Source organism: Lipotes vexillifer, unplaced genomic scaffold (genome assembly GCF_000442215.2).
Source record: "Lipotes vexillifer unplaced genomic scaffold, Lipotes_vexillifer_v1.1 scaffold668, whole genome shotgun sequence".
NCBI classification, from domain to species: Eukaryota; Metazoa; Chordata; class Mammalia; order Artiodactyla; family Lipotidae; genus Lipotes; species Lipotes vexillifer.
In genome coordinates this window covers 1,092,745-1,108,481 of record NW_006785319.1, presented here as the reverse complement: position 1 = coordinate 1,108,481, position 15,737 = coordinate 1,092,745, and the positions used below count along the sequence as shown (strand labels likewise).

The following is a 15,737-nucleotide window of genomic DNA, read 5'->3' as shown; positions in this document are numbered from 1 at the left end:
TCCTGCTGAGGGCGGTTTCCTACAAAGAGCTGCTTACAGTGGGACGGTAGCCCGAGTCCTGTCCCTGTTTCCTTCCCACATCAGTAAAATGGGCCCGACACACTAATGATACAGTGTTAACACGTGAAGACTAGCCTCTGCTTCAGTGTACTGCAGACTTTGCCAGAACACCTGTGAGGGAGGGGCTGGGCAGTGAACCCACAGACAATTCAAGGCACTGCAGTGGCGGTTTGGGAATTGCTTGTTTGGGTAAGACATGCATTGTCTCAGCAGCTGTGTTTGAGAAGGTGCAACCTAGCTGACCCCTGGAAGAGGTGCCAGCCTTTGTAGGGGCTTGGGGAGGGCTTTTATTCCCCACCTGGCATAGTGTATGCATCCGTTTTACTACCTGGTAAAGAAAAGGCCTGTGTGGGACTGTGGATCAGGGCAGCAAGCGGCCGTTGAGAAGCCAGAATATCAGGGAAGCAGATTAAAGTTCCGGGCATCTCCCAAGCAGGGCTGCCATTTGAGTTTGATGGATCTGTGACTCCCGGAAGTATGGGTAGGACCCTGTGGCAGGAACAACAGGAGAAGAGAGTTCCCCTAGGATTTTGGTCCCAGTTCTGGAAGGGGGCAGAAACCAAGTAGCCCTCCAGAGAGCAAAAGACCCTGGCAGTCTACCTCACGCTTCTCCAGGTAGAGCATCCCAGGAGGAAACAGCATGTTGTAGTAGCTTCCCTGCCCATCAAGGGGTGCGTTGAGAAGACGTTCCATGGATCCCCGCAAACTCCTAGGGTGACGAAGTGGCAGCCTGTCTGCAGCAGAGAAGCCCCTGTCTGCCTGTCCACTGTCTCTAGAAATGCGGGTGCTCTTAGGCCCCGTACAGCCTGTAGATCCTCCCAATGTCGCCTCCCCTATTTTTGTGGCGGTCCCTGCAGCCTGTAGAGAGGAAGTGGGGAAATTTCCGCTGAAGCTTGGCATACGGATGGGTCTAGTCGGGGCTTCCAACCCAACCACAGGGGCTTCAGTTGCTCTTCAGCCCAACAATGACAGCATCTAGGTGGAAACTGGAAGGGTCTGCAGCAGCCGGTGGGCTAGACTCAGACCTGCTGAGCTGGTCATCACCCCTGAGCCCTGGCTGTTAACCCTTGGCCCCAACAGCTGGGCTGTTCTATACGGCTTGACCTGATGGTGTAGACAAGGGGAAGCCTCGGGGTGGCTGATCATGAACAAGCCCTTGGGGGCTCAGGACGTGCGGAGGGACTTTTAGTTCACCAGCAAGAGCCTGAGGCAGTCGGCCCTGTCTTCCATGTCCTGGTCTGTGAGGTACTGACCCACTAGGCCATCAGGAGGCGATGGTCCAGCTCAGTATGAGCCCTAAAAACTGATCCTTCAGGAGATGCATCAGATGGACTGCACAGAAAGAGGGGCCACTCGGTGCCTATACTTATCCCCATCCACTCCTTCCTGGGCAGTCCCCAAGGATGCCGAGTTGCCCTTGACTGGTTCATGCTGTAGCAGCATGTCCTACGTGTTCTAAACAACCCCAAGGCGGCTGCCATAGGAGTCTGGGGCCATCCAGCAGAGGAGTTCCCAACAGTTGAGGGATTGGCAAGCTGATCATGTCGGTCCCCTCCGTCCAAGTGAGCATTCTAAATGCCTCAGCTTGTGAGGACACTGTGTCTGGCTTAACCCAAACTTTCCCTTTTTTCACTCAAACCAGGCAATTTTTTTTCACCCATTAGGCAATTAGAGGAACTGAATGCCCTGTATGGATGCCATCGTCGGATAGCGATCAGGGGTCATGTTCAAAGGTCATGATGTGCAAGACTGGGTTAAATAACATGGTATCGGATGCAGGTTTCATGTCTCCTGTAACTCACGTGCAGCAGGATTGATAGGAAAAAATGGAATGTTAAAGCAGCAGATTAAATTACTAGCAAGTAAAACAGCGTAGCCAGGGGGACTAAGTTATCATTTCGGCTTTGATACCTTTGAGCAACCAATCAGTGGGGCCTGTTGCCCCATATTCCAGACTGGGGACCCCTACCAAAGCACCCAGTACTGTAAAGGTACAGAAATGGTGGAAACGCTGGGGATCAGCATGCTGTGGGCTGAGAACACCAAGCCCCATCACACCTGGGACAGGTGCAGCTACTGGGATTTGCGATGGGATATCCCACAGGGATGGGTGGGTTACCTCACACCCCTGGGTGAGGGGGAACCACTCAGTCTCCACTGGGACCCCGTTGTCCTGCTGCCAGCTGGGGCAGTGGAAACGCACCCCACCTGGGATGGAAGGTGCACCCTTGAGTGAGGGGAGAAGTTGGGGCCCTGGTCTGGCATCTCTGGCCCCCAGTCTATCATCTCCTCACAGCTAATAGTGCCCGTCCCCCGGCCCGTGTGTGTGGTATGCACAACCAGGTCACGTTCCTAAAGAGCCAGAGGGCACACTCTGTTTCCCACTGGAACCGCCCTTCGGCTGCAGGACATCATAGCTCACACAGAAGCCCTGACTACATTGACCTAGCAAGCCTTGAATGAAGCCAACAAGGCTGTCTTTACTGAACACTGAAGTGCCTCTAATGAGGAGGGCTGTCCTCCCAGACAGGATGGCCTTGGACATTGTCCCTGCCTCACAAGGAAGGATCGTCCAGGCAGTGCTGTGTGTTCACACCCGATGAGTCTGCTGATGTGTCATCTTTAACCAATCACAGGAGGACAAATATGAAAGTCCTGCGTGATCAGACCCCAGCCTAGAGGACTCCATAAACCAGTGGTTCGAATCCCAGGGCTCTTGGTGGAAACAAATTGTTATGATTTTGAGAATCATCTTGATCTTTGTCTTCTCTTGCCTGTACCTGTATTGTTGCAGAGGTCTCTGCCTGCAACGCAGTCAGATGGCCGCCTGGAGCCACCTCCAGGCTCAAAAGACCCCTTGCAGACCCGCTCAGGGCACACTGCAAAAGTGAGGTCATGTGAGATTATAAGAGCTGGTCTCAAGGGGTGGGGTGTTGGAGGAGGTCACCAGGAGGTCATGGCAGCTGGTCCACTTGCCACGTGGATCTGAGTGACGGGAGGTGCCTCACCCTTCCCCTGTCCTTGGAAGGGACATCTGCCACCCATTCCCAAGGTGGGAACCAGTTTCAGGATGCAGACTTGAGAGAGTAAAGTGATGTTGAGACCGTCTGGGCTGAATAGTGACTGGACCCTGTTAAGGTCTCTTTTTAAGATTCAGGCATATGGGTGCAGAGATCAAGTTGTCTTGCAGGACAAGCCTCATGTGTAAGTTCCCTGCATATTAAACCCACCCCCTGCCCATCCGGAGGGTCTGCCTCTCTCCCTCTCTCCTTGCCCTCCATGTTTCAGGGTGGAGTAGGGGCCTGGCTTGTGAACCAACAGGTAATCAGAGAGAGCTTTGCATATTCAGAGTTTACACAAGAACATCTCCAGGTTTCATGGCAAAGTTTATTTTGAAATTATCTATTTTGATCTGAAGGTGATGTTTATTATAAATTGGTATTATCTAAATCTGTAAGTTTTCTGTGGTTGCTCAGCACTGATCATTGGAAATGCATGGCTGAGACAAAACATGGGTTTTGTATTTTAAAGTTATTTGGTTATTTAAAACTTCCCATTCACAGCTGAGTTTGGGAAAATTTCTAATTATAAAAGCAATATTGATCAGAAAAAAATGCATGAGGTTTTTTAGTATTGCTATTATAACCCCAAAATTGTTTTATTCCATTTTCTTCTATTTTTATATTTTCTGTTAATTTTTCCATCTTTTCTTTCTTTTCATCCTCCTTTAAAAACTTTGCTTTTTTATTCTTAATATTTTATATAAACTCACCATCATCCTTTGTTTATTCCTCCATTGTTTTCCTGAACTCACCACTATTATGAACAACTTTTTAAAAAAAATATACAGATAATAGTCACCTGATCTGGAAAATCTTCCTTCTGATTTAACTACCTTTTTTAATATCAAGTCCATTTTTATTCTTTCAAAACAAGTGGATCCTTTATAAGCTATAAAGATGGATCCAAGGTAGATAATTTTTTCATAAGCACAGTAGTTGTACTGTTTTAAAATAAGAAGTAAGACCTTTTATTTGCCTTGGAAAGGCTCTTAGGGTAAAATTTCCTCACTGAAATTATTCATCTTTTGTTTTAAATTGAAACTTTCAAAAGTGTTCTCTTTATTCTATTGATGTTTTATTTATTTCCAAAAATGAGCCGAATAAAAGGAAATGTGATGTGTGGTATGTGAATATGAAAACATTTATTTTACATTATTTTGACTGTTAAGATTGTGAAAATACATTTCATCCAAAACATTTTTTGTTTATGACCAAAATAAACACCATCAAGAGACAAGTAGCTTCAGCCATGCACACAGAAATAATTTTCAAGGTGACATTAGAATATATTGAATTTTACTAAAGCATAAAACATGTTGTGACTACAGTTGTTGACTTTGCGATAATTTCAACTATAAGCATAACCATGCACCATAATTTGACAGAAATCTAGGTGGTAGGCAGTATTTAATACTTGTTAGGACCGTGATGTTGGTCTTAATAGAACTGGTCCAAGTCTTGACTTGGCCCCTGTGGTTTCCTTCAAGTTATTTTACTTCTCTGGGCCTTCGATTAATTAGCAGAAAAATGAAGGTTTACACCTGAAGACTATATAAAGACCAAAGGATCTTCTTTACACAGAGTATCCAACTTAGTACCTGGGACACAGCGTTCAATAAATGCTTGCTAATATTGTCACCAGGCCATTCAAATATACTTGATCAAAACAAGTCAAATTGTACAAATTGCAAACAAAAGTATTTCCATGATACAAAATCAATACTACTACTATTTACACTTGGGGCAAGTGAAAACAGCTAGGCATTTATGCTCGGACGAGGTGGTACACTAAATTATTAACGTTTCTGGATGAAATAAAGTTGGAAATGGTAGGTGCTGTGTGCGACACATGCTCTTATTTTTAAAACGGAGAAAGGTTTTAAAATGTGTATTCATCTGGTCACCAGCAGCAGCTTCCTTTTCAGTAGACTGAGGAAGACCACTTAATCGTGTGTTCTTTGATTGCCTGTGATGTGCCTGGCTGTGTTTACCTGCCATGCGAAAGGAAATACCTCCTTTTTATGCTCTGAATACTTTCCTTTTCCACAGACATTTCCACTGGGCCTGGGAGATGGGCATTTCTATGCATGGACAGATGGTTTAAGAAGAAAGGACTGGCATGACTATGGGAGCATTCAGAAAGAGGCTATGCGCTCAGGTATGGAGTTCAGTGTACCCCAAAGTGCTACTTTGCTTTGTCACTTACAGGATCTGTCATTAGTGTTTCTTCTGCACCCAGTAAGGTAGGTTTCATGGGGACATTGGAGGTCAACTCTGGGCAGAACCAAAACAATTTCAAATTTCAGAGGGAAAGAAATAATGAATAGCGTTTACAGTATGAGCTGAACAGAGGTCATTTGAGTTTTAGAAATCTGCCGTGCTTTATACTTCCAGAGTGTCTTTCGATCATTTCTGGGGGTATCTTGGATTTATTCATGAGACTTGACTTGGCACACATGTTATCTTCAGCTAGATTCGCTCATCAGGGCTGTGGTGTATCTAACTGGCTGGGCCAAGGATGGAAGGAGGACCGCAGTTCTAGACACTGGCAGGTGGATCAGAAGAGCCAGGGACCTGAAGTTGGCCATACCTGGGCAAACGAACAGGCAGTTCATTGGGATCCAGTAGATCTGCTGTGCATAGCAGATTCTAGTGTTAGGCTAGGGATAGAGGAAACATTTTACTTCTTGGAAAAGTAACAGGAAAAATTATGTCCTTCTAGAAGGACTTAGGTTGTTGGAAACGGATTCAGAAGGGTATAGACGTAATAACCGAGTGAAGGTAATAACCTTCACTGATGATAGGAAGTCCATATTCTATTATTCAACCAAAGGAGCTCTGTTGGGTTTTTTGTTTGTTTTTGTTTTGTTTTGGTTTTTTTTTTTTTTTTTTTTTTTCTTGCGTTATGCGGGCCTCTCACTGTTGTGGCCTCTCCCATTTGCGGAGCACAGGCTCCGGACGCGCAGGCTCAGTGCCCAGGGCTCACGGGCCCAGCCGCTCCGCGGCATGTGGGATCTTCCCGAAACGGGGCACGACCCCGCGTCTCCTGCATCGGCAGGCGGACTCTCAAGCACTGCGCCACCAGGGAAGCCCGGTTTTTGTTTTTTTTTGTCATGGTGAGGATATCACAGAAATTGAGAAGCTATGGTTTGGTAAAGACATCTTAGCAACACGGAAATGGTGCATCCCAGGTCAAATCAGCAGCAGAATCACGAGTAGCTGCAGGCTGAGGTTCTCCTGGCCAGCCTTCCTCCTGACTTCTCTCCCCAGGAAGACAAGAGTGAGATATTCAGATAGTTGTGACAGTGTTCAGGGCTTTGGTTGTTCTCAGCTCTGGATCAGGTGTGCTTGACTTAATTAGAGTCTTCCATTTTCTTCTTTCGTTCCTTTCCTCCAAATAAGACTGTCCCCTACCCTGCTGCTTGTCATAAGAATGTTCCGTGTCCCTCAGAGCATCAGCCTCTTCCATATGACATCATCCCTCCAACCTTGGCATGACTCCATGAACAGGCACAAAGGCAAGCTCCTTACCAGAATCCTTACGTTTCCAGTCCTCTGATCTTTTTTCTCTATTTGCTTGATCAGCCCTGTATTCATCCAACCATCTGTTTCTTTTTTTAACCACAAGATGCTGAAAGTTTGGGGAGATGTTCTCATAATTTAACCACAAGTTAGTAATAATAATAAAAATAATAATAATTGAATAGATGTTTTGTACTAGGGGCTTTGCATATGTATTTAAATTTCACAATGACTTTGATAGATAGGTATTATAATCCCCAATTTGTAAAAAGAAAAAAGGAAAGAAAAAGAAATGAGTTCTTAAGAATTCATGAAATATTATCCAAGGTCAAACAGCCAATAATTTGTAGAGAGAGATTGACAGGTCGTCTTATGCTCCATTATACCCCACCATCAGACATCGAATGATAATATTTGGGCAAAATGAAGTAATGGGAAGAGAACATGCGGGAGAGAGACACACCTGGGTTCATATCCTAGCTTTTCTGTGTAAGTGGCAAGTCAATTTGTTTGTCTGATGTTCTACTTTGCAGAATTGCTATAAGGATTAAAGATACTAGAAAGTAATTGGCCAATTATTTGCACATATTATAAACTCCACCAATGATAACTGTAATTATTTTTCCATCTAAGTTACTTTCACTTGAGTTGATGTGCCTGTCCTTTGCTTGTGCCAATGCGTTTTGGACACAAAATCCAATACTTCACATTTATTTCTGCTACGTACTGTACCCTTTAAAGCCTCCTGGAAAAATGTACCTTTAATTTTCTCATCAGAGCTCAGGGCAAGGGAAATTGACCTACAAAGAAAATTGGTGATAAAACAAGTTTCCTAAAGTACAAATTTTGTGTGCAATTAAAATACTTTTAATTGCTAGTATATGTATATGATTCACTGGAAGATACATGAAAAGTGCAATAGACTATAATTTATCATTTTTTAAAAATACCGTAGAATATAACCTAAATAAAATATGCGCACACAAATACACATGCAGTTATAAAGTCAAAATAAGAAAAACATCTCTGTTCCCAATAAGCAGGCCAAGAAAAAGGGTCATTGATACTATTCTGTCTCCTCCAAGTCTTGAAATTTGTATTCACTCTTACTTTTCTCTGTAATTTCTTATGTCTAAACAAATATTGTTGCATTTTGCCTATGTTTGGACTTTATCTAAACATTGAATCATACAGTATGGCTTCTTTCATTCAAAATTATTTTTGAGATCCATTTATGTGTGTGCACTTCTAGTTGATTTGTTGTAACTGTTTAATTTTCTTTTTTTTAATATAAACTTTTCAAATCTTTAAACTCCTAGGTTTTTTAAACATGTATTATGACAATGGTCTCATTGTACCATTCTGTCCCCTCCCTTCACCCGAACTAAATATAAAATCATTTTTACCAGTAAAGCAGATAACTTTTAATGAAATGGGTGAACTCCAAAATGGAAATTATAAGGCTTCAAAAGATTATTTTTTTTCCTCCCCACCATCCTCTCCCCGACCCCCCTGCTTTCCCCCCTTGGTGTCCATACATTTGTTCTCTACATCTGTGTCTCTATTTCTGCCTTGCAAACCAGTTCATCTGTACCATTTTTCTAGGTTCCACATAATATGTGTTAACATACAATATTTGTTTTTCTCTTTCTGACTTACTTCCCTCTGTATGACAGTCACTAGGTCCATGAACGTCTCTACAAATAACCCAATTTCAGTGCTTTTTATGGCTGAGTAATATTCCATTGTATATATGTACCACATCTTCTGTATCCATTTGTCTGTCGATGGGCATTTAGGTTGCTTCCATGTCTTGGCTATTGTAAACAGTGCTGCAGTGAACATTGGGGTGCATGTGTCTTTTTGAATTATGGTTTTCTCTGGGTGTATGCCCTGTTGTTTAATTTTCCACAACGGTTTCCACTTTGTAAACATTCTGAGAGTTCCCAGGTTTGGGTTATGTATGACGCTGCTCTAAGTATTCTTGCTCATGGTTCTGGGATAGAGACAATATTTTCTTAGGGTACATATTTAATAGTAGAATTTGCATGTCTGAGGAATGCACATTTCAGTTATATTATGTAGTATGTGACAAACTGTCTTTCAAAGTTGATATGCTGATTTCACTCCAGTCAGTAATGGATGGAATTCCCATTGCTCTGCATCCTGTCAACACTTAATATTACTGTCTGATTTTTCATTTTTCTCAATTTTGTGGTATGAAATAATCACTCATTGTCACATATATTTGCATAGTACTAATTTTAATGTAGTTGATCTCTTAGTTATGCTTATGGGCCATTTGTGCCTTCTCTTAGGTAAAAGTCCTATTCATTTCTATTTCCAGTTTTTTGATTTCTTTATTTTTCTTATTGATCCACAGAGTGCTCTTAATTTTTTTGAATAATATCCTTCATCAGTTGTACATGGTGAAAATACCTTATCCCACATTTTGTATATTTTTAAAAAAACTATATATTGCCTAATGAGTAGAAGTTCTTAATTCTGTTTTAGTCAAATTTACAAATAATTTTTAAAGGATAGGCCTAATTGCTGTTCTACATTGTCTTTTTAAGCTTGAGAATTTTACCTTTTACATTTAGGTCTTAAATGCAGCTCATCTTCATTTTTATATCATGTGAGGTAGGGGCCCAATATTTATTTAGGTTTTACCTAGTTAGGTATCCAGTCAACAGCACCATTTATTAGAAAATGTATCTTTCCCACATGGATCAGCAGTGTTGACTCTATTATAAAAAGTTTCCATATTTGTGTGTTCTCATTCTGGTTTCTCAGTTCTGTTCCGTGAGTGAAAAACTTTGAGCTAATGAAATAATATCTTATGTGCTATATCTTTATAACAATTGTTGATATCTGGTAAAGTTCATTCTGCTTTCTTTGCTTTTCTTCTTGGGAATGTTTTGCCAGTCTTTTTTTGTTTTGTTTTTTTTTTGCGGTACGTGGGCCTCTCACTGTTGTGGCCTCTCCCGTTGCGGAGCGCAGGCTCGGGACGCGCAGGCTCAGCGGCCATGGCTCACGGGCCCAGCCGCTCCGCGGCACGTGGGATCTTCCCGAAACGGGGCACGAACCTGCGTCCCCTGCATCGGCAGGCGGACTCTCAACCACTGTGCCACCAGGGAAGCCCTGCCAATCTTAGCATTAGGATTTTCTTTAAACTTTTAGATTCAACTTGTCAGACTTTATGCACAATATGCAGATACACACAGAATATTGGAATTTTAGAATTGTATTAAGTCTATTGATAAATTAGGGAATAATTTACATTTTTCCAATATTATATTCATTCCGTGGTATATCATTATATTTCTTGGTGCTTATTTGTTATCTCTAGGGGTGTGTTTGTAATTTGATTCTCAGACATTTTCAGTGTTATTCCTAGAAAACTAACATTATATGGGTATTGAGCATGTTGTTGATCTTATTGAAGTTCTGAACTATTTGTAGCTGGTATAGAGAAAGGTTAATAATTTTTAAATATAGACCTCAATTTAGAAAACATTCTAAACTCTTTTATGAATTATAATCATTGCCCATAAGTTATTTTGGATTGTTAGTGTAGATACTCATAATATCTATAAGTAGTGACAGTGTTTAAAATTTTTTCCATCCTAGACCTTATAATTTTAGTTATTTTTACTCTGTTTCTGCACTTGCTAGGAACTCGAGTATCATGTTGTCCAGTGGCTGTTGGTGGATGTTTTTGATTTGTTAAGGTTCTGACAATAGCAAATTAGATACTTGTGTTAGCATTTAATCTACTTAATGAAAATGTACTGTACACTGTTTACTAGGCCTTCTGGTTATGACTTTCTGAGAGTTTTACTTTTTTTACACCTAAATGAATGTTGATTTTAATCAAAATTTTTTTTGTTTGCATGTATTGAAATAAGATACATTTTCTCCTTTATGATTTTGAGTATGTTGTACCTATTGGTTTCTAATAGAAATCAAACTTTGAAATTACGGGCTAAATCTGACTTTTTATTTATTACTGGATTTAGTTTGCTACTATTTTAGCAATTTCACATCTTTACTCATGAGTGAATATTGGCCATGAATTTTTCTTTCTCATAGAATCCTTGTCAAGTTTTGGGAACAATGTAATGATGGTTTCAAAAAATGACTCGACTAATAATACCTCTCATCTTTCTACACTTTGTAATTGCTTGTGGTATATTAAAATTATTTATTTACTAATGCTTAACGATCATCTTGTGGGTGAAGATTATCTGGGCTGGACTTCTCTTGGAGCAAAGATTTTTCACTCCTGAGTTAAAATGTTCCTATTTATTAACACATTTATTCATAACATCCTCTTATTAAAGTTTTTATAATGTCTGTTATGCTTAAATTTATGTTGCTTTTTCTTTCAAATATCATTTATTTGTTTTTTGTCATTTTTCATTAACTAATTGCACTAGGAAATTGTCAATTTTATTAATTATGTCAAAAACCAATTTTCGACATAGTTCATCTTATCTCTTGTGTTTTTCTCATTGATTTACAGTCATATTTATTCTTTTCTTTGACTTTTACTATATTTTTCTAAATTAAAGAATTAGATTCATACCTCCTTAATTTCAGCCTTCTTCTGTTGTAGAATAAGCACCTAGGACTCTAAATTTCTTTCCAAGCACTGCTTTAAGTGCATCACACTGGTCTGTGGTTTGATGTTTTATATTTGTTTGTTAGGTTTTAATTATATTGTTTTAGTTATGTTTTCAAATGTCTGTCCTACTTAATAAACACTGAAAATGTCTTAAAAATATGAAAATCCAGAAACTGCTTCCTGACGAGATCTCAATAATCTTTATAAAAGTGTATTAGCATAATATACCAGATGCATTTCATCAAATGTCTTTGTTAGTGTTTTTATTGATGTTGTTAGTTTACGTTTTGTTTTGACAATTACATCTTTGTGGCGTATTTGATAATTTTTGAAATATCAGCTATTTTAAGTAATCATTTTCATATAAGCGGGTGCAATATAGGGGGAAAGGAGGTAGTTGAGTTATGAGGAAATGGTGAAGATGCTTCCACCTTTGAGAAAAATGGAGAGTTGTTTTTTTCTTTTTTTAATTAATTTTTATTGGAGTTCAGTTGCTTTACAATGTTGGGTTAGTTTCTCGCTTTACAGCAAGGTGAATCTGTCATACGTTTACACATATCCCCTCTTTTTTAGATTTCCTTCCCAGTTAGGTCACCACAGAGCATTGAGTAGAGTTCCCTGTGCTATACAGTAGGTTCTCATTAGTTATCTATCTTATACATAGTAGTGTATATATGTCAGTCCCAATCCCCCAATTCATCCATTCCCCTTCCCCCTTGGTAACCGTAAGTTTGTCCTCTACATCTGTGACTTTATTTCTGCTTTGAAAATAAATTAATCTTATTTGAACTTTGCAAATAAATTCACCTGTACCATTTTTCTAGATTCCACATATAAGTGATAATGTACGATATTTGTTTTTCTCTTTCTGACTTACTTCACTCTGTATGACAATCTCTGGATTCATCCACATCTCTGCAAATGGCACTATTTTGTTCCTTTTTATGGCTGAGTAATATTCCATTGTGTATATGTACCACATCTTCTTTATCCATTCCTCTGTTTATGGACATTTAGGTTGCTTCCATGTCCTGGCTATTGTAAATAGTGCTGCAGTCAACTTTGGGGTGCATGCATCCTTTTGAATTATGATTTTCTCTGGATATATGCCTAGGAGTGGGATTGCTGGGTCTTATGGTAGTTCTGTTTTTAGTTTTTTAAGGAACCTCCATACTGTTCTCCATAGTGGCTGTACCATTTTACATTCCCACCAACAGTGTAGGAGGGTTCCCTTTTCTCTACACCCTCTTCAGCATTTATTGTTTGAAAATTTTTTGATGATGACTGTTCTCACAGGTGTGAGGTGATAACTCATTGTACTTTTGATTTGAATTTCTCTAATAATTAGTGATGTTGAGCATCTTTTCATGTATTTGTTGGCCACCTGTATGTCTTTTTGGAGAAATGTCTATTTAGGTCTTCTGCCCATTTTTTGATTGGGTTGTTTGGTTCTTTTGATATTGAGCTGCATGAGCTGTTTATATATTTTGGAGATTAATCCCTTATCATTTGCTTCATTTGCAAATGTTTCCTCCCATTCTGAGGGTTGTCTTTTGTTTATGGTTTCCTTTGCTGTGAAAAAGCTTTTAAGTTTCATTAGGTCACGTTTGTTTATTTTTATTTTCATTACTCTAGGTGGTGGGTCAAAAATATCTTGCTGTGATTTATGGCAAAGAGTGTTCTGCCTGTATTTTCCTCAAAGAGTTTTATAGTATCCAGCGTTATATTTAGGTCTTTAATCCATTTTGAGTTTATTTTTGTGTATGGTGTTAAGGAGTGTCCTAATTTCATTCTTTAACATGTGGCTGTCCAGTTTTCCCAGCACCACTTATTGAAGAGACTGTCTTTTCTCCACTGTGTATTCTTGCCTCCTTTGTCATAGATTAGGTGGCCATAGGTGGGTGGGTTTATCTCTGGGCTTTCTGTCCTGTTCCATTGATCTATATATCTGTTTTTGTGCCAGTACCGTACTGTCTTGATTACTGTAGCTTTGTGATATAGTCTGAATTCAGGGAGCCTGATTCCTCCAGCTCTGTTCTTCTTTCTCAAGATTGCTTTGGCTATTCAGGGTCTTTTGTGTTTCCATACAAAGTGTACAAATTTTTGCTCTAAATCTGTGAAAAATGCCCTTGGTTATTTGACAGGGATTGCATTGAACCTGTAGATTGCTTTAGGTTGAGAAAATGGAGAGTTCTTGCATGAAAAAATATATGTAAAAGAAGCATTTGAAGGATAGATTCCCAGACCTTAGGTGTAACTTAGAGTTCTTTTCTGGTACCTCTGTGCCCTTAGTGTCATAGTAAATTATAAGGATTTAAAAAAAAATTGTTACAAGAATTCTAACTAATGTTTTTTAAAAAACAGAGTTTCTATTATTTCATAATCTTTGGGGAGTAGCATTAACCAAACCAATTTACCCATAGATGAATAATATCCAACATACCATTTCAGCTTCAGGAAGGCTTCCCGAAGAGGTAAACCAAATTTTCAAGATACAGTCATACCCTGATACTAGATACATTTGTGCTTTCGTCCAAGTAATTTTCTGAATGCTCTTTCTCATTATTTCCTATGAACCCAGTCATATTTTAGGCATTTTTTCTAATCATATATCTTATATATGATCCCATTATATTTCATTTAGTTAGTTTCACATCATTTGAGAATTTATTGACATTAGATTTTATCTCTTAACGGTTTATCCCTCCTTTTGAGTTTTACTGTATCACAAAATTGATAAGCATGCTTGTTGAACAGTCATTCAGTTTATAAAAGTTGAATGGAAAGAACTGAAATACAGATTCTTTTGATATAATATGAAAGATGGTGTGTAAATTCATATTGACCCATTACTCAGTAAGCATTGGGTATAATCATTATAGCAACTAAAGCGATATCCAGCTGACATTGCTCCATGTACAAATTTTTTTAAATGCCATATATTTCTGAAATAAAGATAAACCCTGCCTATGGCATTTCCCTGAGCTATGAACCTAATAACTTCTGCTGGATGTTGACAAGAAAATGCAATTAGTATAGGGAGCTGTTTCTTAATTAATGTGTGATGTTCCTGAATTCTCATGACATATTTTTGAAGTCATCCATCCAGAGTGATGCAGGGGTGTGTGTGCACGGGCACCCTTGCACATGTGATTTATGAAATCGTTAGTAAGACCCCTGATTTGTATTTGTAGAGAGCACCTATTTATAGTTTTGAAATTTTAAGATTTTTCTCGTCCAGTCTTCTTTTTATTCTAACTCAGAGTTTCACTGTGTTTATCACTGTTTTTTTGGAGTTCAGTATGTGTGAACTCAACATGAAAAAAAGCTGTTTTCAACCTTTGTATTCTCTCTCTTTCTTTGAAATAGGTTATATCCTCATATAATCACAATCAATTCCTGCATCCCACTATATGCCTCAGGAATCCTGTGAAATTATATTTAACTTCTCACTGTTTCCATTTGCTTAGTTGTACTTACAGGTTCGACTAGTCAAGGCTTTTACTATCTTGTCACTTTAATAATTTGTTCATTCACTTATTTGACAAATACTTATAAATGTCACTATATTTCAAATACTGCTCCAACGTCTGGAAGCAAAAGATGGACAAAAATGAATTCCAGTGGCTGTTGTACAGTGAGAGCAGGAGCTTTCACTCCAACCATGACACCATGGTTGTCACAGTGCCATGACATGACCTGGTTATTGACACCATGGCTATTCGAATCCTGACCATTAATCTCTCTTGCCTAAACTATTTCAGTGGCCTCTTCACTGATCTCCCTGCCCCACTGTCAGCTCTTCAAGTTACAGCCAGAGCAATCTTCTAAAAATACATATCAGATCATTTCACTCCTCTGCTCCAAAGCACACAAAGCCCAGTCATCATATCCAAAATGTACTCCAGGTCCCTTCCATAAGTATGACATACAGCATGATCCACCCCTGACCCAGGGCTCTTTCCTTCTCTCCTGCTGGTCGATGTGCAGTCTCTCCACTGGCCGTGTTGTCCTCTTTTTTTTCCCTCAAGGATGATAAATACCTTCCAGGACTTTTCACTTGCTGTTCCTGCAGCCTGGACCAAACGCTTGTGTGTATCTTCACAGCCCACCCCCGCCTTCCTTAAGGTCATGAGACAATATATCACCTGCTTTGATATGACTGCCAATCACCATATTATCATAGAGCGAAAGAGTCCTTTTCATTCTCTCTCCATCACTTGGCAATTATCCTTCTATCTATATTTATAGCAATTATAATATTTATAGCAATTATCCTTCTATCTATATTTGTACACATATGCATTTATTTAATGAGTTAAAAATTTGCTATTCCCTGAATTAGAATCACTTACCCAAGGGCTCTAAGTCACATTAGCTTCAATCATTTGAATTAGGCTTTTTAAATGACACTCCAGTATTAGGAAAATACTGTGAGCATGGCTGCTATTTTTCTCTTCTGG

The 15,737-nt window shown here is 39.5% G+C and overlaps 1 protein-coding gene across 1 annotated transcript in view; it reads left to right on the top strand.

Annotated features, from left to right (window-relative positions):
• Positions 1-15,737, top strand: part of GALNTL6 (polypeptide N-acetylgalactosaminyltransferase like 6) — a 1,162,176-nt gene that overhangs the window by 390,492 nt on the left and 755,947 nt on the right. Inside the window, exon 2 of the mRNA XM_007457365.1 lies at positions 5,172-5,280. Coding sequence (XP_007457427.1) covers positions 5,172-5,280 — 109 coding nt within the window. The remainder of the gene's footprint in view (positions 1-5,171; positions 5,281-15,737) is intronic.